The sequence below is a fragment of the Lepidochelys olivacea genome, assembly GCF_965140295.1.
Source record: "Lepidochelys olivacea isolate rLepOli2 genome assembly, chromosome: 17".
Taxonomy (NCBI): domain Eukaryota; kingdom Metazoa; phylum Chordata; order Testudines; family Cheloniidae; genus Lepidochelys; species Lepidochelys olivacea.
In genome coordinates, this window is record NC_140427.1 from 408003 (window position 1) to 433904 (window position 25902).

The window sequence follows — 25902 nt, forward strand, 5'->3', positions numbered from 1 at the left end:
TCCACCCTGGCTCTTTGAGTAAGCAAACCCTCAGGCCAGTCACGTGCTGTATATGAGCAAGGTTAGACTTACACAGCTGCATAGAGGCCTCCCACTGCTGAGTGGATGAATCCTCTCACAATTGTGTGCAAAATGAAGGAAAGGATCTGAAAGAAGCAGAAAAAATGCTGAATAGCAGTCCAAAACCACCACTCCACCTCTGCAACTGCTGCTCCTCCAGTTCCTGGACAGGCCTAAGCAGCTCCAGAAACGAAGCTCCCTCACACACTAGGGTCAGCGCAAGGAGAGACAGACAGTTTGTCTTAGATGATGGCACATTGCGCTTTCTGAACCTGACTTATCTTTTTCTCTTGAAAATTGTTACATGTCAGCTGAGATGTTGACAATTGCAGCAGAAGAGCAATCTGGTTTAAAGGTTCCATATAATAGAAGCATATGGATTACACTCTCGGATCTAACTGGCTAACATGGCCTGATCCTATCTACTTCAATGGGCTTTAGATCAGCCTTCTGGTACTCCTCATGGCTGAATGCCACTTACAATTAAGATCTTTCTTCCTCTTCTCTTTAGTCAGAACTGTGGTCCAACAAATCAGTACCCTCTCCCCAACACTAAGAAACAGGACACCACGCCCTAATCTTCTGTTAACATCATGTTTGTACCCTAGAATGCTTTCACCCCAAGTTCCTAACTCTGCCTGGAATTTGTTCCCAGTTACAGTTCCCCTTTCTGCCAATGAGTATATCCCACACTTCAGTCTGTCTGCAGAAGGGAGGTTGCTGTTCTGAAAGTGTATCCTCAGGTTTTACAATGGTTCAGGTTCTTCCATTACTGGAAATGCCAAATTTCAACAGAGCAGACAGATCTGCATGCCTGCTCTCTCCTTAGCTTTATTCACTCACTTCCAATTTGATCCTCTCTAACAGCTTTGAGAGAAAAATAAAAAAGGATTCAGTGTGTGCGGGGGGGGGGTGGGGGGGGGTGAGGAGAGGAGCAGCTGGCATCCTCCCAGTGCATTTTGTGCTATAGAAACGTAGGGTTGGATGGAAACTCGAGAGGTCATCAAAGTCCTGTCTCCTGATGTCTCATGCCTCTTCCAGGTGCATACCACAGGCCAAACATTTACACATGTATAACCCCACTGACACTAAAGGGTGTAACTGAGGACAACATTTGGCCCACGACTTGAACTGTGGAGTCTGTGCAGGTATCATACTGTTCTGCTTTACAGATTTTCCAGGAACCTCCTGCTTATCTGTAGCTCAGACTTGGATTAGTAAAAGGCACTACTGACAAGAGCTGGTGCTCTAGGCCTAAATCTCAGGGTTTATTTATTTATTTTACATGAAAGTGTGTGTTTCTTTGCAAGTATGAGGACTATAAAGGCCTGAAAACATGAACACAGTACAGACCAACTCAGTGACATCTGCCTGAGCCTGCAGAGCACCTAAAGCAACAATTCTAAAAGGTGTTAACTGCCCCAATACCTTTAACTGGATTATCTCTGAATCTCACTGCTCTGGGGGACCCTGCCAAGACTAGCCCAGCAGAGGACTCTGCTTGGAGATGCATCTCTACCATTACCAACCCCTTCCCCAGTGTTGCCAACTCTAGCGATTTTAGTCATGAGTTTTCCTAAAGCTCCAGCTTCTGGACTCAGATGATTATGGAGAGTCTCAAATTTCATTTAAATATAAAAGTAAAGTTTCTAGTTTTTGTGGTTAATAAGAAAAGCTAGTAGATTGGTTTAAAACAGAGTTACAAGTAGTAAACATTGGGGGTCTGTTTATTTACCTTCTAGTTTTTGAGTCTCTGACTCAGGATTTTTGAATGTGGTGGCCAATGCTGCATCATGGCTCTACTGGAAGAGCCAACCAACCCACCACATAGAGGTAGAGCCATAGTGTAGCCATGGCATGGGGAGTCTGGCCACAGCACTAGGCAGAGCCAAGGGGGACCCAGTTTGTCTTAGCCTGTCCCTATTGTTTCATTGCACATTTAGCCCAGGAACCATAGGCACTGACTTCCCCTCTACCCTCCTTCCACCCCAGGCCTCACCCTGACTCCACCCCTTCCCCCAAGCCCCTACTCCACCTCTTCCCCTCCTCCTCATGTGTCCTGACCCCGCTCTCCCCCCCACCCCAGCTGACCTGCTTGCTGCAAAAACAGCTGTTTGTGGTGGGCAGGAGACACTGGGAGGGCTGGCGGTGGGGAAGACAGAGGAGCTTGGCTGCCAGTGGGTGCTAAGCACTCACTAACTTTTCTCCATGGGTACTCCAGCCCTGAAGCACCTACAGAGTCGGCGCCTATGCTAGGAATCCTCCAGTACAAAACTCCTTTTCTGAAATACCCACCTGCAAGGGCAGGTTAGGAATGAGACAGGTAATTCCAAATCCAACTAGTAGTATGTTGGTGAACACAAAAGCTCTTGTGGCATTGGAAATCTTCTGAATCTGGCGATCACGTTTTTTCCTTTTTTTACCATCTCTGGAGGGAAAGCAAGGAATATATCACACAGGCAGTGCAGCAGCAACTAGAACTCTCAGCTAGGAACCTGAGAAGTTAGAGGATACAAGAAACCAAAATCCCCACATTGGCGTACCTGAGTCTTGGCATGTACCTGAGACTCCAGCCTCATCTACAAACAGAAGTTGCATCATTTAACTAAAATAATTTATGGCAATCAGTTTAGTTTAATTGGTGCAAATCCCTATATGGACTCATATTCATCAGTTTACAACAGAATTAGATCTGTTTAGTTTAACTGGGTCAATTAAAGATATCAGATTGGACCCTGCAATATGTGCTACCTACTGATTAACATCACTCTCGTCAGCCTCTTTTGAACCATCATCACACTCCTTCAGCTTCCAGTCCATGATGTATCCAATCATGGGGGCAGTCATCAAGCAGAGCAGCTGCAACACCCCAAAAACGGAGGTATAGAGACTCACTGCAGAGAAAAGAGATGACATGTCAAAGTCCCCCAATGGGACTCAGCAGTAAGAGAAAAACAGCAGCAGGTCCCGTTTCATAACGACTGGTCATTTTATCCACTAAGGCCAGTCATTGCTAGCCTCAGACTAAGGGGATGATGGTGTTGTCCTATTTACTGCTCAGAGTCCCAGATCAACAGTAGCCCAGAAGGCAAAAAAGTGTGTTACAATGGATATGCCACACTTGTCCACTCTAGCCAGGATGATATTTTTCATAATTTCCAAGAAGCAGTAACAACTAACAGTAGCTAGTTCCCAGGAGGATGGTACCTGGAAACTGGCTAATTTACAGGATAGAGCAGTGGCCAAAGAGTGGCACTATATCCAGCAGAGTGCAGAGAGGCTTCTGACTGCTAAGAATCTGCTGACCCTGCTCTGAGGAGGAGTAAGTCTTCCCCTGCCTGTTAACCTCCAGCTAGGAATCTTCTCCCCTCCCTTGCCCTGGGGTTCTAGCTGTGCCTCCCTCTGCTGCTGGTTTCCAATTCTGCCCTTGTGCTAAGAACTAGTAGGGGAAGTCATCAGGGCAGGGAGGACCCAGTGTGGGAAGGTAATCATGTTTTTTGGAAGACAGGCCAGAATGAAAAAGCTAGCTGCGTGCTTAGGGAGGGGGCTTGTTTTGCTGAGGGAGAGGAAGGTGGTGGGAGGAGCAGGGGAGGAAGTAGGATTCCTAGCAAGGGAAGGGCCCAAGGGTATCTTCTCACTAAGGGCTAACTGTCAGAAGAGTAATCAGCAGAGACTGGTAATTTCCTCCCTACCTATCACTGTTTGTTAGCCACACACAGACTAGGATCAGGGATGGGTTTAGAGAAAGGAAGAGTTTTAACAGCCAGTGGTCAGCAGTCACTCACGGGAGTCTGGACCCTCAGTGCTGTTACTGCAGGGTTCCCCAAAGAAACACTTAACTGCACTGTATCTACATGTTTGTTAGACACACTGTGCAGCCAAGCATCACTGAAATACAGGAAGGAAGGGAATGTTAGAAATGTGCTAAAAAACACCCAGCTTACCTGTATCCATCACTGCATCAGCAAAGCAACAAAGCAGCAGCAACAAGAGAGCAAATATGGAAAAGCAAAAAGATTAGCAGCAGAAACCCCAGAAGCCTACTATACCCACCAGAAAGAAAAGGAGGACTTGTGGCACCTTAGAGACTAACCAATTAATTTGAGCATAAGCTTTTGTGAGCTACAGCTCACTTCATCGGATGCATAAAAGTGGAAAATGCAGTGAGGATGTTGTTTTTATACACAGACCATGAAAAAATGGGTGTTTATCACTTCAAAAGGTTTTCTCCCCCACCCCACTCTCCTGCTGGTAACAGCTTATCTAATTACTGGACACTATGGTGCTAATAAGCAATGGTCACATAAACACCACCCTATACCGGAAACCTACTGACCGCTATTCCTACCTACACAGAATCATAGAATATCAGAGTTGGAAGGGACCTCTGGAGGTCATCTAGTCCAACCCCCTGCCCAGAGCAGGACCAATCCCCATCCCCAACTAATCATCCCAGCCAGGGCTTTGTCAAGCCTGACCTTAAAAACTTCTAAGAAAGGGGATTCCACCACCTCCCTAGGTAATGCATTCCACTGTTTCACCACCCTCCTAGTGAAAAAGATTTTCCTAATATCCAACCTAAATCTCCCCCACTGCAACTTGAGACCATTACTCCTTGTCCTGTCATCTGCTATCACCGAGAAGAGTCTAGATCCACCCTTTTGGATCCACCTTTCAGGTAGTTAAAAGCAGCTATCAAATCCCCCCTCATTCTTCTCTTCCGTAGACTAAACAATCCCATTTCCCTCAGCCTCTCCTCATAAGTCATGTGTTCCAGACCCCTAATCATTTTTGTTGCCCTTCGCTGGACTCTCTCCAATTTATCTACATCCTTCTTGTAGTGTGGGGCCCAAAACTGGACACAGTACTCCAGATGAGGCCTCACCAATGTCGAATAGAGGGGGACGATCACGTCCCTCGATCTGCTGGCAATGCCCCTACTTATACACCCCAAAATGCCACTGGACTTCTTGGCAACATGGGCACACTGCTGGCTCATATCCAGCTTCTCGTCCACTGTAACCCCTAGGTCCTTCTCTGCAGAACTGCTGCCTAGCCATTCGGTCCCTAGTCTGTAGCTGTGCATTGGGTTCTTCCGTCCTAAGTGCAGGACCCTGCACTTATCCTTATTGAACCTCATCAGATTTCTTTTGGCCCAATCCTCCAATTTGTCTAGGTGTTTCTGTATCCTATCCCTACCCTCCAGGGTATCTACCTCTTATCCCAGTTTAGTGTCGTCTGCAAACTTGCCTCCAGCTTTCACCCAGACCACACCACACGGTCCACTGTCTACAGCCAAGCTCTGCGATACAACCGCATTTGCTCCAACCCCTCAGACAGAGACGAACACCTACAAGATCTCTATCAAGCATTCTTACAACTACAATACCAACCTGCTGAAGTGAAGATACAGATTGACAGAGCCAGAAGAGTACCCAGAAGTCACCTACTATAGGACAGGCCTAACAAAGAAAATAACAGAACGCCACTAGCCGTCACCTTCAGCCCCCAACTAAAACCTCTCCAACGTATTATCAAGGATCTACAACCCATCCTGAAGGACGACCCATCACCCTCACAAATCTTGGGAGACAGGCCAGTCTTTGCCTACAGACAGCCCCCCAACCTGAAGCAAATACTCACCAGCAACCACATACCACACAGCAGAACCACTAACGCAGGAACCTATCCTTGCAACAAAGCCCAACCGTGCCCACATATATCTATTCAGGGGACACCATCACAGGGCCTAATAACATCAGCCACACTATCAGAGGCTCGTTCACCTGCACATCCACCAATGTGATATATGCCATCATGTGCCAGCAATGCCCCTCTGCCATGTACATTGGTCAAACTGGACAGTCTCTACGCAAAAGAATAAATGGACACAAATCAGATGTCAAGAATTATAACATTCAAAAACCAGTCGGAGAACACTTCAGTCTCTCTGGTCAATCGATTACAGACATGAAAGTTGCAATATTACAACAGAAAAACTTCAAAACCAGAGTCCAGAGAGAGACTGCTGAATTGGAATTCATTTGCAAATTGGATACGATTAACTTAGGCTTGAATAGAGACTGGGAGTGGCTAAGTCATTATACAAGGTAACCTATTTCCCCTTGTTTTTTCCTACCCCCTCCCCCCCTCCCGTTCCACAGACGTTTCTTGTTAAACCCTGGATTTGTGCTGGAAATGGCCCACCTTGATTATCAGACACATTGTAAGGAGGGTGATCACTTTAGATAAGCTATTACCAGCAGGAAAGTGGGGTGGGGGGAGAAAACCTTTTGAAGTGATAAACACCGATTTTTTCATGGTCTGTGTGTATAAAAACATCCTCACTGCATTTTCCACTTTTATGCATCCGATGAAGTGAGCTGTAGCTCACGAAAGCTTACACTCAAATAAATTGGTTAGTCTCTGAGGTACCACAAGTCCTCCTTTTCTTTTTGCGAATACAGACTAACACGGCTGCTACTCTGAAATCTGTATCCAACCAGGACAGATAGGGAGGCACAGATAGGATATGAGCTCACAGAGCAATTGCTTCATTCCACATCAGAACCTAAGATATAAAAAACTCCTCAGCTAACGAAGAAAAGTTTACAAGCAGCATTGTGCAACAGCGAGCGTAGGCTCAGGAGGAAACTCTGCTGCCCCCAGTTCTGGTGAGTCACTGGGGAATATTTCTCCCCAATGCTTCCCCCCCTGCCACTTCGCCACATCTCATGTGATTGTGGACTTGTGCATGACACAGAGGGACTGATTAATCAGATCCAGTGCAGTTCTGGAATAAGGATCAAGAATCTGAAACTGCCCACTTCAGCACTAAGTGCCCACAACTGCAAGCAGAACAGGACTAAGTTCAGTCCCCTCCTCCCTATATGTCTCCATCACAAAGAAATACAAACACGTGCAATGCCCATGAGGCATGCTGGAGGCATTTGAGCAGAGAACTTAAACCCTTATTCTACCCCGTGTAGTAAGAGCGGAACTCCAGCTGCCCCTCATCCCTGCCATGGTCAGGAATGTTTGTAGGTGGGATCAGAACCTGGCACACTGTCTCCAGGTATCAGTAATCATAGAATAGAATATCAGGGTTGAAAGGGACCTCGGAGGTCATCTAGTCCAACCCCCTGCTCAAAGCAGGACCAATCCCCAATTAAATCATCCCAGCCAGGGCTTTGTCAAGCCTGACCTTAAAAACTTCTAAGGAAGGAGATTCTACCACCTCCCTAGGTAATGCATTCCAGTGTTTCACCACCCTCCTAGTAAAGAAGTTTTTCCTAATATCCAACCTAAACCTCCCGCACTGCAACTTGAGACCATTACTCCTTGTCCTGTCCTCTTCTACCACTGAGAATAGTCTAGAACCATCCTCTCTGGAACCACCTCTCAGGTAGTTGAAAGCAGCTATCAAATCCCCTCTCATTCTTCTCTTCTGCAGACTAAACAATCCCAGTTCCCTCAGCCTCTCCTCATAAGTCATGTGTTCCAGACCCCTAATCATTTTTGTTGCCCTTCACTGGACTCTCTCCAATTTTTCCACATCCTTCTTGTAGTGTGGGGCCCAAAACTGGACACAGTACTCCAGATGAGGCCTCACCAATGTCGAATAGAGGGGAACGATCACGTCCCTCGATCTGCTCGCTATGCCCCTACTTATACATCCCAAAATGCCACTGGCCTTCTTGGCAACAAGGGCACACTGCTGACTCATATCCAGCTTCTCATCCACTGTCACCCCTAGGTCCTTTTCCGCAGAACAGCTGCCTAGCCATTCGGTCCCTAGTCTGTAGCTGTGCATTGGGTTCTTCCGTCCTAAGTGCAGGACCCTGCACTTATCCTTATTGAACCTCATCAGATTTCTTTTGGCCCAATCCTCCAATTTGTCTAGGTCCCTCTGTATCCTATCCCTGCCCTCCAGCGTATCAACCACTCCTCCCAGTTTAGTATCATCCGCAAATTTGCTGAGAGTACAATCCACACCATCCTCCAGATAATTTATGAAGATATTGAACAAAACTGGCCCCAGGACCCACCCCTGGGGCACTCCACTTGACACCGGCTGCCAACTAGACATGGAGCCATTGATCACTACCCGTTGAGCCTGACAATCTAGCCAACTTTCTACCCACCTTATAGTGCATTCATCCAGCCCGTACTTCTTTAACTTGCTGACAAGAATACTGTGGGAGACAGTGTCAAAAGCTTTGCTAAAGTCAAGAAACAATACATCCACTGCTTTCCCTTCATCCACAGAACCAGTAATCTCATCATAGAAGGCAATTAGATTAGTCAGGCATGACCTTCCCTTGGTGAATCCATGCTGGCTGTTCCTGATCACTTTCCTCTCATGTAAGTGCTTCAGGATTGATTCTTGAGGACCTGCTCCATGATTTTTCCGGGGACTGAGGTGAGGCTGACTGGCCTGTAGTTCCCAGGATCCTCCTTCTTCCCTTTTTTAAAGATTGGCACTACATTAGCCTTTTTCCAGTTATCTGGGACTTCCCCCGTTCGCCACGAGTTTTCAAAGATAATGGCCAATGGCTCTGCAATCACAGCCGCCAATTCCTTTCGCACTCTCGGATGCAACTTGTCCGGCCCCAAGGATTTGTGCACGTCCAGCTTTTCTAAATAGTCCCTAACCACCTCTTTCTCCACAGAGGGCTGGCCATCTACTCCCCATGTTGTGATGCCCAGCGCAGCAGTCTGGGAGCTGTCCTTGTTAGTGAAGACAGAGGCAAAAAAAGCATTGAGCACATTAGCTTTTTCCACATCCTCTGTCACTGGGTTGCCTCCCTCATTCAGTAAGGGGCCCACACGTTCAGTAAGGGGCATCCGATGAAGTGAGCTGTAGCTCATGAAAGCTTATGTTCAAATAAATTTGTTAGTCTCTCTAAGATGCCACAAGTCCTTTTCTTTTTGCGGACACAGACTAACATGGCTGCTACTCTGAAACCTACCTCAATATAGTTAAAATTACTTCTATACCACCATGGAAAAGATGGCACTTTATGATACAGACAGGCAAATTTCCTGCCTTAGACACCACAGGTGTGGACAAGAGGACCATGCAAGTCACTTAAGAGGTCACTGCACCCATCTTTGCTCTCTTATCTCTTAGAACATAAGAAGCTTTGAACCCACTGCTCTGTCCAGCTGCAGGGAGGTTTCACAGTGAGGTCTGAGTCAGCATAATCTATGCAGGAAGCAGGATTTTCAGGAAGTATCAGTGTCAGATTGTAGCTTACTGATTTTACTCCCATTGCCTACCCTACACTCAGTCCTGTTCAGGCCATCCTCTTGACTCTGAAAACATTTGGAACAACGATTGAGCCACTCAGCTCTCTCCTTGCATTATTCAGTGCAGCTGAGAGCAATTACAGGGTCTGTTCTGTGAACAAACCACAGTATGTAAAAGCAGCAGGAAAGGGTAAGTAATAAATGTATTTGTCCAGCCCTTCCCCTAACCCACATGACAAAAAAACTAGGGAAATGTGGTCTAGATGAAATTAAGGTGAGTGCACAACTTGTTGAAAGACCATACTGAAAGAGTAGTGGTTCACTACTTATCAGTGGTTCAGTGTCAAACTGGGAGGGCATATCTAGGGGAGTCCTGCAGAGGTCAGTCCTGGGTCCAGTAGTATTCAATATTTTCATTCAATCACTTGGAATAATGGAGTGGAGGATGTGCTTAAAACATCTGCAAAGGACACCAAGCTGGGAGGGGTTGTAAACACTTTGGAGGACAGGATTAGAATTCAAAATGATCTTGACAAATTGGAGTTTTGGTCTGAATTCAACAAGATGGAATTCAATAGAAACAAGTGCAAAATACTCCACTTAGGAAGGGGAAAAAAAAATCAAATGCACAATTACAAAATGGGGAATAACGAGCTAGGTGGTAGTACTGCTGAAGAGGATCTGAGGGTCAGAGTGGATCAAATTGAATATGAATCAACAATGCGATGCAGCTGTGAAAAAAAGGTTAATATTCTCGGTGTATTAACAGGAGTATCGTATGTAAGACACAGAGGTAACTGTTCCACTCTACTCAGCACTGATGGGGTCTCAACTGAGTACTGTGTCCAATTCTGGGAGAGGAACTCAAATGATAAAAGGTTTAGAAAACCTGACCTATGAGGAAAAGATTTTTAAAAATTGTTCCTGTTTTGTCTTGAGAAAAGAAGATGGAGGGGGACCTGATAACATATTTGAAAACTGTTAAGGGCTGTTATAAAGAGGACTGCGATACATTGTTCTCCATGTCCAAGGAAGGTAGGACAGGAAGTAATGGACTTAATCTGCAGCAAGACAGATTTAGGTTAGCTATGAGGAAAAGGTTTCTAACTCTCAGGGTAGTAAAGTTGTAGAATCCCCATCACTGGAAGTTTTTAAGAACAGGTTGGACAAACTCCTGTCAGGGATGGTCTAGATTTGCTTGGTCTTGCCACTACGCAAGGGGTTGGACTTGATGATTTCACCTGATCCCTGCCAGCCCTACATTTCTGATTTTAAGGGCTTGGCTACACTTGCAAGTTAGAGCGCATTAAAGGAGCCCTGGGCACACTAGCTCACTACCCATCCACACTGGCAAAGCACGTAGAGCGCTCTGACTCCGTGGCTAGAGCGCTCTGGGTACTCCACCTCAGCGAGTGGAATAATGTTTGGTGCGCCCTACTGGAGCACCGCGGCACCACTGTGGACTCCCTGGTCTGTTAGTGCACTCTGATTGGCCTCCAGAAGTGTCCCACAATGCCTGTTCTAGCCATTCTGGTCATCACTTTGAACTCTACTGCCCTGCCCTCAAGTGACCAACCATCAGACTCGCCCTTTAAATTCTCTAGGAATTTTGAAAATCCCCTTCCTGTTTGCTCAGCCAGGCGTGGAGTGCTCTCAGCGAATCTTTCCAGGTGACCATGCCTCCATGCGCCAGGCAATCCCCAGTATGGAGGAATTGCGAGGTGCTGGACCTCATCAGCGTTGGGGGGGAGGAAGCTGTCCAGTCCCAGCTGCGCTCCAGCCGTAGGAATTATGATACCTTTGGGCAGATATCAAGGGACATGATGGAAGGGGGCCATGACTGGGACGCACTGCAGTGCAGGATTAAAGTGAAGGAGCTGCGGAATGCCTACCGCAAAGCCCACGAGGCAAACAGCCACTCCGGTGCTGCCCCTGCAACCTGCCATTTCTACAAAGAGCTGGATGCGATACTTGGGGGCAACCCCATCTCCACTCCAAGTACCACCATGGACACTTCAGAGCCCAGTTCAACAAGGCAGGAGGAGAAGGTGGAGCAAAGCAGGAGCGAGGGTGCTGAGGCAGAGGAAGACACCCTGGCATCCCTAGATGCATGTAGCCAGGAGCTGTTCTCAAGCCAGGAGGAAGGTAGCCAGTTGTGGCGGCCGTTGCTTGGGGAAGGACAAATACCAAAGGAGGTTCCCGGTAAGCAGCTTTTATTTTGGGAAGGAAGTTATTCGGTGCGGACTCTTGGGGCGAGGAAGGTTAGGGCTGCATGCATGCCTCGATGTGGAATAGGGCGTTGATGTGCTCTCTCACATCGTGGTAATCAGCCCCAGTGATCTCTTCAAAGGTCTCATCCAGAACTTGGGCAATGTGCTTGCACAGGTTTCTCAGGAGAGCCACTGTGGTCCTTGTCCCAGTAAGGCTAAGGTGTCCCTGCCACTGTGCTGTGCGGGGTGGGGAGACCATTGCTGCACACAGGCAAGCTGCATATGGGCCAGGGCAGAAGCCACATTGCAGTAGGAGACCCTCCCTTGCTTCCCAGGTCACTCTCAGCAGCAAGATATCTTCCAGGACGAACTCCTGTGGAAAATGTGGGGATAGTGTTCGGTATAGGGGCCCCCTCCCACTGTTGGCTCTCCCCAAGGCACAGAAACCCAGAGGACAGTACAGCTGTGAAACAGTCAGTCATGTTTGACCCTGTGCTTACTCACCATTTCGGGGCTCCCATGGGTTATGTGTGCTTACTTTGGGATGGGCAAATTATGCTATTATGTAGACTGTGCTTGCCCTTAAGTACGGGGGAATCATTGCTCTGTCTGGTGTGAACAATGCTGCCTCTGTTAAGTGTTGCATTTTGCCTTTACAGATGCAACCTTGAGATCTCAGCCGTCCATGTTATCACCGGCCAAGAGACTCCAAAGAATCAGAAAGAGGCCACGTAGAAGCAAGGAAGACATGTTGCATGAAGTGATGCAGCATTCAAGTAACGAAAATCAAAAAGTGCAGGAGTGGTGGAACAGTGAAAAGAGGATCCGCCAGCAGAATAAGGAGCGCCGACAGAAAAGCGCTGTGCTCTGGCAGCAAAGCACGGATTGGCTGATGAGCATCATGCAGCGCCAAACGGACTTGATCCAGGCGCTCGTAGCACTGCAGGTGGAGCCCTACCGCGCCTGCCCCCTCCCCCACAGCCCTTGTCCCAGAACTCTTTCCCTTGTGCCCCCAGGTCACCTCCAACCCACTTTCCCCAACATCCGGGTTCTTACCGCCACCAGCTGCCTCCAACACCTGTAGCTTCACCACCCAGCCCTGAAAACTACGACCCTGACCCTCTGCGCTCAACCCCTGTCACCCTGCAGTACAGCACTCATTGCGCAGCACTCCAGACAGGAAGGCCGAGTACGATAACAGGACATACGCAAACCTGTGATCGTACCGTTCCCCACCCCACCCCCTTGCCCTCTCTGTTTCCCAAGCAGTTGTGTTTCTTTTCAATAAATGGATTTGTTGGCTTTGAAAACATTATTGCATAAGGTAAAAGATACCTTAGCCCAGGAAAGAAAGAAACAGACACTGCAAGTCAATGTAGCAAACACAGATTCCTACTAACATTGGAACCACTGCACTTCACTCCCATGCAGGGCACCAGACATTACTGGTGGCTTTCAGCCACAAATTGCTCCCTCAAGGCATCCCTAATCCTTGCAGCCCAGCGTTGGGCCCCTCTAATAGCTTTGCTCTCTGGCTGTTCAAATTCAGTCTCCAGATGTTGAACCTCCAAGTTTCATGCCTGAGTGAATCGTTCACCCTTCCCTTCACAAATGTTATGGAGGGTATAGCACGCGGATATAACCGCAGGGATGTGTCATCGGCCAGGTCCAGCTTCCCATACAGAGAGTGCCAGCAGCCGTTTAAACGGCCAACAGCACACTCCACAGTCATTCTGCACCAGCTCAGCCTGTTGTTGAACTGCACCTTGCTGCTGTCAAGGCTCCCTGAGTAGGGTTTCATGGGCCACGGCATTAAGGGGTAAGCGGGGTCTCCAAGGATCACAATGGGCATTTCGACATCCCCTACAGTGATCTTCTGGTCTGGGAAAAAAGTCCCGGCTTGCAGCTTCCTGAACAGGCCAGTGTTCCAAAAGATGCGTGCGTCATGCACCTTTCCTGGCCAGCCTGCGTTAATGTCAATGTAACGCCCACGGTGATCCACAAGCACCTGGAGAACCACAGAGAAATAGCCCTTCCATTTAACATACTCGGAGGCTAGGTGGGCTGGTGCCAGAACTGGAATATGTGTCTCATCTATCGCCCCTCCGCAGTTAGGGAAACCCATTTGTGCAAAGCCATCCACAATGTCATGCACATTACCCAGAGTCACAGTTCTTCTGAGCAGGATGCGATTAATGGCCCTGCAAACTTATATCAACACGATTCCAACAATCAACTTTCCCACTCCAAACTGGTTAGTGACCGATCAGTAGCTGTCTGGAGTTGCCAGCTCCCAGATTGCAATAGCCACCCGCTTCTCCACTTTCAGGGCAGCTCTCAATCTCGTGTCCTTGCGCCACAGGGTGCGGGCGAGCTCCTCACACAGTCCCATGAAAGTGGCTTTTCTCATCCGAAAGTTCTGCAGCCACTGCTCGCCATCCCAGACTTGCATGACGATGTGATCCCACCCCTCAGTGCTTGTTCCCGAGCCCAAAAGCGGGGTTCCACGGTGGTGAGCATGTCCGTGAATGCCAGAATCAAACTCGTGTCATATGTGTTACTTGAGTCAATATCATCGTCGGAGACCTCACTGTCACTTTGGATCATAAGGAATAACTCGACTGCCAAACGCAACATGCCGGCAAGACTCGTCAGCATACTCCTCAGCAGTTCAGGCTCCATTCCCGCAGACCAAAAGGGAAGACAGGGCGCGCAGTACAAAAAACGTTGAAAGATGGCGCCAAATGTGGACGGAAGCACAGGGATTCCTGGGATGCGAACCAATGCATCACGGCCCATCGGGACAGGAGCCAGAATGCCCCGCATCCCCCGCACCCTTCCCACAAGCCAGAAGGGAAGGGGTGATCTGTGGGATAGCTGCCCATAAGCCCCACTCCCAAAGTCGCTGCAAGTGCCACAGATGTGGCCACACCAGTGCAGCGCTTTCCCTACTGCGCTCTCCGAAGGTGGGTTTAACTGAAAGCGCTCTACATCTGCAAGTGTAGCCATGCCCTAAAGCACTGGTTCTCAAAGCGGGTCTGCTGCTTGTTCAGGGAAAGCCCCTGGCGGGCCGGACCAGTTTGTTTACCTGCCGCGTCCGCAGGTTTGGCCAATCGCGGCTCCTGCTGGCCGCGGTTCGCCGCTCCAGGCCAATGGGGGCTAAAGGAAGGGCGGCCAGCACGTCCCTTGGCCCACGCTGCTTCCCCACAGCCCCCATTGGTCTGGAGCAGTGAACTGCGGCCAGCGGGAGCCGCAATTGACCGAACCTGCAGATGCGGCAGGTAAACAAACCGGTCCGGCCCGCCAGGGGCTTTCCCTGAACAAGCAGCGGACCGGCTTTGAGAACCACTGCCCTAAAGCACATTTCTACACCTCTGCATCCTTCTCAGAGCTCTTCATGTGAGCCAAGCAGACACAACCCAGACAATACTAAGACTTTGGACAACCCTACTGTTTTCCAGATACTATGGAAACTCTAAGACAGCAGCTAGCACACTGGGTCCAGGCTGCACCACAGGAGAAATCCAGACGGTGGCACATAAACAGATACCAGGTCTATGGGACACAACCCATTTCTCAGCATTTTAGAGTTTTATCTGTTCACTTGAACTATTATGGGGTCCAAGTAAGAGTTGTACCAAGAGAATAAATTAGAAATTGTCACAAAAAACTTAACACTTGTGCTTTTAAAAAAAAAAAACAAAAAAAAAGTTGGGACTAAAAATAAAACTAGAACTAACCTCAAGCAGTAAAACAAGCAAAATGGAGGAGAGTAACAGTGAAAGAAGGTTTCAGAGTAGCAGCCATGTTAGTCTGTATTCACAAAAAGAAAAGGAGTACTTGTGGCACCATAGAGACTAACAAATTTATTTGAGCATAAGCTTTCGTGAGCTACAGCTCACTTCATCGGATGCAGTGAAGTGAAAGAAGAAGTGTTAAGTGAGTGAGAAGCATGGAACCCATTTTGGGAAAGGCATCCAACCCTGGGATTTGTACTATTTAGAGTTTAATGTCTATGTTGCCTCTTGAGCCAGAAGAGAGAGAGAGCCAAATGCTACAGTCTGTCAAGCACTGGACTGAAGAAACAAAGCAATTCATGGAATGCCGGGGCATTTGGAAATTCTTGAATTTATTCTCCTCTCCTCCCCTAGTGCCTCATGATTGTTTTTGAAAGAGTGCCTCTTGATTTATCAGCTTCACAAAATTCCAGATTTAACAAGTCCAAACCAGATCTTACTGCACAAGACAAAATTGAGCTATATTTTGTTTTGCAATTCAGGGTACTTTTATAAGTAAACTGTAAACTAAATGTACTCTTTCCTGTTGGCTTCCTTCACTGAATCAGGCACAAACAAATCCCAGAACAGAAGCTGCCAGTCAGCCTCCCAGACACACAACAGTATGCACAAGGCTATCATGACATCATTTCCCCTCAGTGCTTTGGAATGAGTTACAGAAAGGGAAAAAAAAAATCCAATCTACTTTTAAAACTATCTGCAGTTGAACTCAGCTGCTCTGTATTTTGTGCTTGCTCATGATAAAAAATACCCAGTGGAACAGATTTTTGTTATGGCCCTCCCTGTCCTGCCAAACTTGGTAACCCCTGTTTAAGGACACGACATGGAAAGTATTTAATAAAAGCTTGGCTGAAAATAACTTGATATTTGAGCGTGCACCTTCTTATTTGACATCTTGTTGCCCCTCTGCTTTTAGCATTTTCCAGCCACCCATCAGACCATGACAGCAGCTGTCGGTTACACTCGGACCACTGAGCTGGTGACAGGCAGATAAACAGAATGGCATCTGGTGACTAATAAGAAACCAACATCCCTGGTAGGTGAACGGTCAGGGTCATTTCCCTGTTTCAAGGGAAGAGGTGAGAATTCTTGGTATTAATCTACCTGTCTCCAGGTCTCCCTCCACAAGGAATCCCAGGATGTTGTTCATGGCCCCCATGTAGAAAATGAGCCGCAGCTGAGTGACGCACATGGTGATGAGGCTGAGTAGCAAAATGGGGCTGAAGACACTGTGCATAAAGGACGGAGATGCTGCAGAGGAAACAGGAGAGTCTCTGAATGAGGCAGCCTCTGGTAATGGCTATTAAACATATAGGACATCAGAACAGACTTTGGATTGTTTAGATCCATAGTCTTCTACTGGCTACATTACATAAACACAATACTCTAGGGACAGTCCAGTGGGGAGTTCAGCACCAGTGACTAACTTCTACAGAAGGGACTCCCTAAAAAAGGGATGATGTGAGGAGGACAACGACGAATAGCTGTAAGAATTTAGCACGTCAGTCTTTAGCTATAGCAGTTCATACTTTATGTACTGTCTATGTAATGTTCACCAGCACCCAGACATCTGCCAGGGCAGCAACATATGCCATCAAGGTCCGTCCATGCATCTGGGGGGGTTTATGTGGTCTCAATATATACTTATCTGGACAATGATGTGTTGCACACACGGGTTAAATTCACCACATGTAAGGGCCTGCACAAGGCCTAAGTATTGCTTAGCTCCTATTTTGAGGAGTTAAGTGGTGCACTGACCTTGTCCTGGCCCTTTGCACTAGGGTGAATGACACATGTACAAATCCAGAGACAATACCTGCATCGTCTGCTTGACACTTCACTTCCAGGTCCACTGTTGATAGACAGAGTTTGTTTCCCTCTTGAGCTGCCAGCTCCTTGGAGTTCTTCATGGAGCTCCCCACACTCAGACGACGTCCCACTGTGGTCACCTGCTTGTAAAACTGTTTCCCTGTAATTTTGTGGTCAAATCCCAGCCAGCTGAACTTGATCTTCACTCTGTGTGGCAGAAGAGAGGAGGGGGAAAAAAAAGAAAAAAAGAGAGTAAGAGCTGCAAAGCAGGGCTGAGATACATGGACTGATCTAAGGATATTGGAGTCACAGGATGCAGGAAGGTTGACTATGGATTTCCAGACATTGATTTGAACCTATAAAATCCCAAAGAGCCTGAGATCCAATTACCAAAGAGAAACCTCTCTCTCTCTCTCTCTGCTTTATTGCCACATCAAAGGTGCCAGAGCTGGAACGGCCTCAGTAGAGAAACGAAGTTGCTGCTAGAAGGGTGTTTGCTGTAGTGAGTCCGAGAGGCTGGAACACACTGTCCTCCCTGAATATCCAGAGTCTCACTAGCTAGAAGTCAACCATAAATATTTAAGATTAGGAATACAATGTATCTTCCTCTGAAGCAGCTGATGCTAGCCTTTCTCGGAGATTGGACTCCATGACTGATCCAGTCCAGCAATTTCTACATTCCTAAGAGCAGAAGGAGACACTTACGTGTAGTCCATGTCTTCTGGTCCTGGGAATGGCTCCAGTGGCCAGTTGAAGAAACAGTTGAAGAAAACTAGCCCTGCACAGGATGCCCAGACAATCAGAATGAGGATGAAAGAGACACCAAAATCATATATAACCTGGAATTCACAACAGAATAATATCATTAGCACATAAAATATCCTACACTCTAATGTTTGCTGAAGTGGATTCAGGAAGAAGGTGGAGGGGAAAGCATGTGGCATTTAAAAACAGGGTTGCAAGGTGACATCTAATGAAGGAAGGAATTCTGTGACATCATGTAAGCACAACAAAAGTTTTGCACAAATTTATGACAGGTTTCAGAGTAACAGCCGTGTTAGTCTGTCTTCGCAAAAAGAAAAGGAGTACTTGTGGCACCTTAGAGACTAACCAATGTATTTGAGCATGAGCTTTCGTGAGCTACAGCTCACTTCATCGGATGCATACTGTGGAAACTGCAGCAGACTTTATATATGTGTATATAAAGTCTGCTGCAGTTTCCACGGTATGCATCCGATGAAGTGAGCTGTAGCTCACGAAAGCTCATGCTCAAATACATTGGTTAGTCTCTAAGGTGCCACAAGTACTCCTTTTCTTTTTGCACAAATTTATGTATACAAGACATCAGTTGCAAGAAAAAAAGGAGCTGCTGCTGAAATTGATACCCAGCTCTGTCAGAAACAATACAATAACTCCTCACTTGAAGTCGTCCCGGTTAAGGTTGTTTTGTTGTATGTTGCTGATCAATTAGAGAACACACTCATTTAAAGTTGCGCAATGCTCCCTTATAACATTGTTTGGCAGCCACCTCCTTTGTCCACTGCTTGCAGAAAGAGCAGCCCGTTGGAGTTGGATGGTGGGGGCTTAGAACCAGGGTGGACCGGCAGCCCTCTAAGTTCCCTGTGTGGCAACCGCCCAGCAGGCTAGCAATTGCCAGGCAGTGCAGCTGTCCCTCCCCCACTGCCCTGTGCTGCTCCTTTCCTCTGCCTTGGAGCTGCTCCCCTGGGAGCCTCCTGCTTGCTGTGTGCGAGGGGCGGAGAGGGGAGAGGAGAGAGAAGTGGTGTGCTAATGTCAGGGTATCCCCTTCCTCCCCACTCCTGTACCTTATCTCCACAGAGAAGTGGAGGGGACATGACAGGGCTCAGGACGGAGGGAGTTGGCTGGCAGCAGTTGTTATTTCAACTTGCTGATCTACTTAAATAGGCAATGTACTTAGAGGGGCAATGCGCATCTCTCTCTCTCTCTCTCACACACACACACACAGTCTCTCTCTGCCATGCTGTTTCCTCTCCCTCCATTCATGCTGCCTTGTAGAGCGTGAGGCTAGATTAACAACAACACGTTAACCCTTGAGGGCTCAGCCAAGTGCCAATTTATCATTTAGCAGCAAGGCATTCCCTGGAAAATATCTCACCCTCCGACTTCGCCACCTCAACCAAGCTTCAGCAATCATCATTGCCGTGTACAGTATTAAATTGTTTGTTTAAAACTTATACTCTGTGTGTGTGTGTGTGTCTGTCTGTCTAGACGTCTGTCTTTTGTCTGGCAAAAAAAAATTTCCCTGGAACCTAACTCCCCCTATTTACATTAATTCTTGTGGGGAAATTGGATTCGCTTAACATTGTTTTGCTTAAAGTAGCATTTTTCAGGAACATAACTACAACGTTAAGCGAGGAGTTAATGTGCAGTCATTTGAGAAGTTACATCTAGATCTTCTTAGGAAGCCCATTAGGAACTTTGCTGCATGGTTGGTATAACTTGGTCTGACCTACTGTCTGGACCCATAAGAGTCTTGGATTTATAGAAGCTAAACCGTATTAATTTTGCCTCTGCGGATAAATCTTTGTCAGTGAGCACCAGTACCAATGTATTAAATAGCACAGACTTATTGGCTGTCCTTCCCTTTCAGAGCTCTCCACGAAACTCTCTAATTAGTCTTATCACTATCTGAAGGTGGACAGCCACCTCCAGATAATAATCAAAAGTTGATATTTTATTACAGTCGGTCCCATGGATTCCAGGATTTCAAATTTATATTTTTCAACTCCAGAGATTACTTATATCACTAAAGATGGAAAATGCTTTTGTTTCTTTAACACCACTATAATCCTATGACTTGTACACTTTTCACTGAAAACATCTCAGAACTTCTAAAAACCATCCTGGCCAGTTTATAGACCTATCTGAGCATCTCAAAATCTTTAATGTATTTATCCTCCCAACACTCAGGTCAGGTAGGAAAGGTCTATTATCCCCATTTAAAATGTCTTGCCCAAGGTCACACAGGAAGTCTGCGGCACAGCAGGGAAATGAACATAGGTCTCATATATCCCAGGTTAGCACCACCCTTTCTAATTACCATCATGCAGCATGGAGTCTAAGACAGCAACCTCAGAATTGAGGAGCCAAATTTGTCAGAGCTCAGGATTCCACATCCTCACCTTGATTCCAGGAAAAGTGACAGCCGAAGACGCGTAGGAGCCAATCATCAGAGCAATGAACGTGGAACGAAGATCACCAAACATGTTGGGCAGCTGAAAGGGGGGGGGGGGAGGGAAGAAAAAACAAACAAAACATCTTGTTGAAACTGGACTAGGGGAAGAAGGAAGGAAGAGAAGAACATTGCTTTGAGAAGCCCCTGGCACCAAATATTTTGGCCTCTGGATCTAGGAAATGGAAGAAAATGTTAATTATTCAATAATTTATTTGGCTTTCCACAACAGTACACTGGGATGCAATGAGGCTGTGAAAGAGCTCATCTGCTCTGCTGCCTTTAGTGTTACCCCATCAAGGCTTGCCTACACAGGGAAGTTTACCAGTATATTTATACCAGTATGTCACACACTGGTAAAAGCACTTTAATTCCAGAATAAGAGGGCCCATACAGGTAGTTATAAGTATATCACTATAGTTATGCCAGTAAATTTCCCCATGTAGAAAAGCCCTTAATAACTAGCTTTTAAACCAAAAGAAACATGGCCATTGCTGCAGCTTTTCTTGCTGCCTTTGGGAGCAGGTCTTCCCTACACATTAATTACCCTTTGCATAAAGGTGTCTGTCTTTAACTCCCCCACTGCCCACTCTTTCACGATCGTATTTTCCAACGAGTTTCCATGTCAAACTTTGTGTTCACCACCTTTCTCTACACCTCTAATTGTATACACCTCGGTCCCGTCTACTAGCTAGAAAAGGGGAGATTAATATAGATTAATAATGCCCCCAACCTCTAACACACACAACCCACAGGATACTGATCTCCACTCACTTCCATATTATTTCTCATTCTTCAGCATCCTAACTGCATCACAGTCCCTCAAACTCTAGGGGAGTTATTCCCAGCACTTTGTACAATGCCACAATTGTTCGTAGATCATAAAGCCAGAAGGTGTCTACTTCTAAGACTGATAAATAAAGCAATATTATTATTTTATTTGCTGTTTAGGGACCTTGCTGAGCTGCAAAAAATTAGACCAAACCTGAAGAAACGAGCTCTCACATACGTGCGTTGCAATAGGAAAACAAATCAATTTTTCCCAGTAATAAGGCAGGCATGCCAGTCAGTGCCAAGGTGGGATCTCCTGCATGTTTATATTTTGAAGTCCTCCTGTAAGTGCCATCTGGCTCAGTTATGTATCATGGTTATTTCTCGTTACAAACTTTCGTATGGAATGCATCTCCAGGGCCTTGAATCATCCCAGAGCAGGAGCAGCAGTTATGATGTTTAGAGATTTAGGCCAGGTCTACATTACCACTTACATCGCTCAGGGGTGTGAATAAGCCATCTCCCTGAGTGACGTAAATTACACCGACCTAAGCACCTTTGTGAAGAGTGGAGAAGCTACCACCGCTCACGGAGGTGGATTTATTATGTTGATGGGAGATCTCTCTCCCATCAGCACAGAGCAGTAGTCTCCAACCTTTTTATGCACGAGATCACTTTTTGAATTTAAGTCCAACCCATGATCTCCCCCACCCCTTTCCCGAGGCCCCATCCTGCTCACTCTATCCCCCCTACCCTCCGTCGCTCGCTCTCACTCACTTTCACTGGGCTGGAGCAGGGGTTTGGGAGGGGGTGCAGGCTCTGGGCTGAGGGGTTCAGAGTGTGGGAGGGGGTTTTAGGTGGAGCCTGAGGCAGGGGGTTGGGGTGCTGGCTCTGGGAGAGGGCTCCGGGCTGGAGGTTTGGGGTGCAGGAGGGGGTGAGGGGTGCAAACTCTGGGAGGGGGCTGAGGTGGAGGAGGGGGTTTGGGATGGAGGCTCCAGCAGGGGGCTAAAGGCTGGGGAAGGGGGTTGGGGTGCAGGAGGGGGTACGGGGTGCTGGCTCCGGGAGAGGGCTCAGGGCTGAAGGTTTGGGGTGCAGGAGGGATTTGAGGTGGTGGCTCCAGGAGGAGGCTCAGGGCTGGGGTGTGGGCTCCCACCAGGCAGCACTTACCTTGGGCAGCTCCTGGTCGCCAGCACAGCGGGGCTAAGGCAGGCTCCCTGCCTGCCCTGGCAGCACCACCCCTACAGCCCCCATTGACCACAGTTCCCTGTTCCCAGCCAATGGGAGCTGCGGGGGTGGTTCTTGAAGGCAGGAGCAGTGCATGGAGACTCCTGCCGCCCCCCAGGGGCTGCAGAGGCATGCTGGCCGCTTCTGGGAGCAGTGGGAGGCCGCGGAAGGCAGGGAGCCTGCCTTAGCCCCACTTCACCGCCCGACTTTTAGTGACTGGAGATCGCAATTGACTGCTGGAGGCTCCAGGATTGACCAGTTGATCGTGATCTATGGGTTGGTGACCGCTGGCAAAGAGCATCTTCACCAGACATGCTGCAGCTGCACCATATAGCACAGACTAGCCCTTACTCTACTTTTGGGGAAACGTGAGAAAACAACTTGGTGGCAGCAGGGCATGCTGCAATGTTCTGCAGTAGGACATGCCCACACCCAGATACCTACATCCAGAACAGCTGTCAACTGACTGTCCTAGGGAGGTGTGCATTGGAAACATATAAAGCGATCTCTTCCCAGGCATGAAATTGCAGCTCTGGGTGTGGTGGCCTAAATCTGCACCACAACACAACACCTGTCACACTGTAACCTCTCTGTCTTACTCTAGAAAGAAGCTGGTCCTTGTCACCAGGCAGGGAATTCAGCTCCTGTTTATTTAAATTCAGTAATAGAATCATAGAATCATAGAATATCAGGGTTGGAAGGGACCCCAGAAGGTCATCTAGTCCAACCCCCTGCTCAAAGCAGGACCAATTCCCAGTTAAATCATCCCAGCCAGGGCTTTGTCAAGCCTGACCTTAAAAACCTCTAAGGAAGGAGATTCTACCACCTCCCTAGGTAACGCATTCCAGTGTTTCACCACCCTCTTAGTGAAAAAGTTTTTCCTAATATCCAATCTAAACCTCCCCCACTGCAACTTGAGACCATTACTCCTCGTTCTGTCATCTGCTACCATTGAGAACAGTCTAGAGCCATCCTCTTTGGAACCCCCTTTCAGGTAGTTGAAAGCAGCTATCAAATCCCCCCTCATTCTTCTCTTCTGCAGGCTAAACAATCCCAGCTCCCTCAGCCTCTCCTCATAACTCATGTGTTCCAGTCCCCTAATAATTTTTGTTGCCCTTCGCTGGACTCTCTCCAATTTATCCACATCCTTCTTGAAGTGTGGGGCCCAAAACTGGACACAGTACTCCAGATGAGGCCTCACCAATGTCGAATAGAGGGGAACGATCACGTCCCTCGATCTGCTCGCTATGCCCCTACTTATACATCCCAAAATGCCATTGGCCTTCTTGGCAACAAGGGCACACTGCTGACTCATATCCAGCTTCTCGTCCACTGTCACCCCTAGGTCCTTTTCTGCAGAACTGCTGCCTAGCCATTCGGTCCCTAGTCTGTAGCTGTGCATTGGGTTCTTCCGTCCTAAGTGCAGGACCCTGCACTTATCCTTATTGAACCTCATCAGATTCCTTTTGGCCCAATCCTCCAATTTGTCTAGGTCCTTCTGTATCCTATCCCTCCCCTCCAGCGTATCTACCACTCCTCCCAGTTTAGTATCATCCGCAAATTTGCTGAGAGTGCAATCCACACCATCCTCCAGATCATTTATGAAGATATTGAATAAAACCGGCCCCAGGACCGACCCCTGGGGCACTCCACTTGATACCGGCTGCCAACTAGACATGGAGCCATTGATCACTACCCGTTGAGCCCGACAATTTAGCCAGCTTTCTACCCACCTTATAGTGCATTCATCCAGCCCATACTTCCTTAACTTGCTGACAAGAATACTATGGGAGACCGTGTCAAAAGCTTTGCTAAAGTCAAGAAACAATACATCCACTGCTTTCCCTTCATCCACAGAACCAGTAATCTCATCATAAAAGGCGATTAGATTAGTCAGGCATGACCTTCCCTTGGTGAATCCATGCTGGCTGTTCCTGATCACTTTCCTCTCATGCAAGTGCTTCAGGATTGATTCTTTGAGGACCTGCTCCATGATTTTTCCAGGGACTGAGGTGAGGCTGACTGGCCTGTAGTTCCCAGGATCTTCCTTCTTCCCTTTTTTAAAGATTGGCGCTACATTAGCCTTTTTCCAGTCATCCGGGACTTCCCCGGTTCGCCACGAGTTTTCAAAGATAATGGCCAGTGGCTCTGCAATCACAGCCGCCAATTCCTTCAGCACTCTCGGATGCAACTCGTCCGGCCCCATGGACTTGTGCACGTCCAGCTTTTCTAAATAGTCCCTAACCGCCTCTATCTCCACAGAGGGCTGGCCATCTCTTCCGCATTTTGTGATGCCCAGCGCAGCAGTCTGGGAGCTGACCTTGTTAGTGAAAACAGAGGCAAAAAAAGCATACCCTAAACCTAAATAAGCCTACAGAATTACAACAGCTGCTGCGGGAAGGGCTTCGAGCAGGGCAAGTACTCCACAAACACAGCTGCTTCATGGCTTGGTTTTCTTTCAAAGCAACAGAGATCACACAAAGAGCTTTTTCTACACAGCACAGAAGCAAGACTCAAGCCTAGGTGACACTTCAACCATAGTGGTTGGTGGCAATTTTTAGTAATGTGCTTGAAGAAGCGAAACAGTCTTTGCCATTATATCCAAGTCTTTTTATGGCAAGGAGGGAAGGCAGAACCTGTGCTCCTCTCTGCATTAGGGCAGAATTTTGAGAAAGGCTCACTTTCCAAAGAACATAGCTCCCATTTAAGTACTAAAACAAATAGCTGGATTTTCAAGAGAGTTCAGCATATTTGGATGAACTCTCTAGAAAACCTGGCCCCAATTGTTGGCCCTGACCACTTGATTATCTGAACCTGAGATTTTTGTGGGGGAGCGGGGTGGGGAAGGGAAGAAAGAGCTGGTCCTAAAAGGAAAACCTTCAAAATAGACCAGGAAAAGGGCACTGGTGCTATCCTCCTTCCATATCCTGTTTCCCCATCAGTGTTGCCAACTCTTGATGTTCGGTGTTTTTCTTACAGCTCCAGCTACTAGGGACCGGCAGTTACACAATCAGCAGCTTTCATTATTTAAAAAAAATATATATATATTTTCTAGCTCTCATGGTTGCAGAAGAGGAGACTTGAAAAAGTGAACCATAAAAAGGCAGAGACCCCCAAAATTTTATTATTTTTCATATATTTTCAAGGCTATAAGGGACCATTTCATCTAGTCTGATTTCTTGCATAACAGGCCAGAGAATTTCATCCAGCACTTTCTGCATCAAGCCCTAAATTGTAGCTGAGCTACAGCACATCTTTTAGAAAGAAAGGCAATCTTGATTTAAAGGTTCCAAGTGACAGAGAATCCACCACATCGCAAGGTAAACTGTTCCAGTGGCTGATCACCCTCACCATTAAAATTTTGCACTTTATTTCTAATCTGAATTTGTGCAACTTCTCAGCTTCCAGCCACTGGATTTTGTAATGCATTTTTCTGCAAGATTGAAGGGCCTTCCTCTATCAGAAATTCTTTCCTCACATAGATACTAACGACAGTGATCATGTCACCTCTTTACCTTCTCTTGGATAAACTAAATATATTGGAGCTTCTTCCATCATGTAAGAGATT

General features: G+C 47.3%; 1 protein-coding gene across 2 annotated transcripts in view; it reads right to left on the reverse strand.

Annotated features, from left to right (window-relative positions):
- Window positions 1-25902, reverse strand: part of SLC43A2 (solute carrier family 43 member 2) — a 56770-nt gene that overhangs the window by 8038 nt on the left and 22830 nt on the right. For both annotated transcript variants that reach the window (XM_084650972.1, XM_084650973.1), the window contains exons 6-12: window positions 20290-20382; window positions 17834-17967; window positions 17136-17335; window positions 16424-16570; window positions 2816-2954; window positions 2356-2488; window positions 73-146 (exon numbers count right to left, since the gene is read on the reverse strand). In XM_084650972.1, the coding sequence (XP_084507098.1) occupies window positions 73-146; window positions 2356-2488; window positions 2816-2954; window positions 16424-16570; window positions 17136-17335; window positions 17834-17967; window positions 20290-20382 (920 nt within the window). The remainder of the gene's footprint in view (window positions 1-72; window positions 147-2355; window positions 2489-2815; window positions 2955-16423; window positions 16571-17135; window positions 17336-17833; window positions 17968-20289; window positions 20383-25902) is intronic.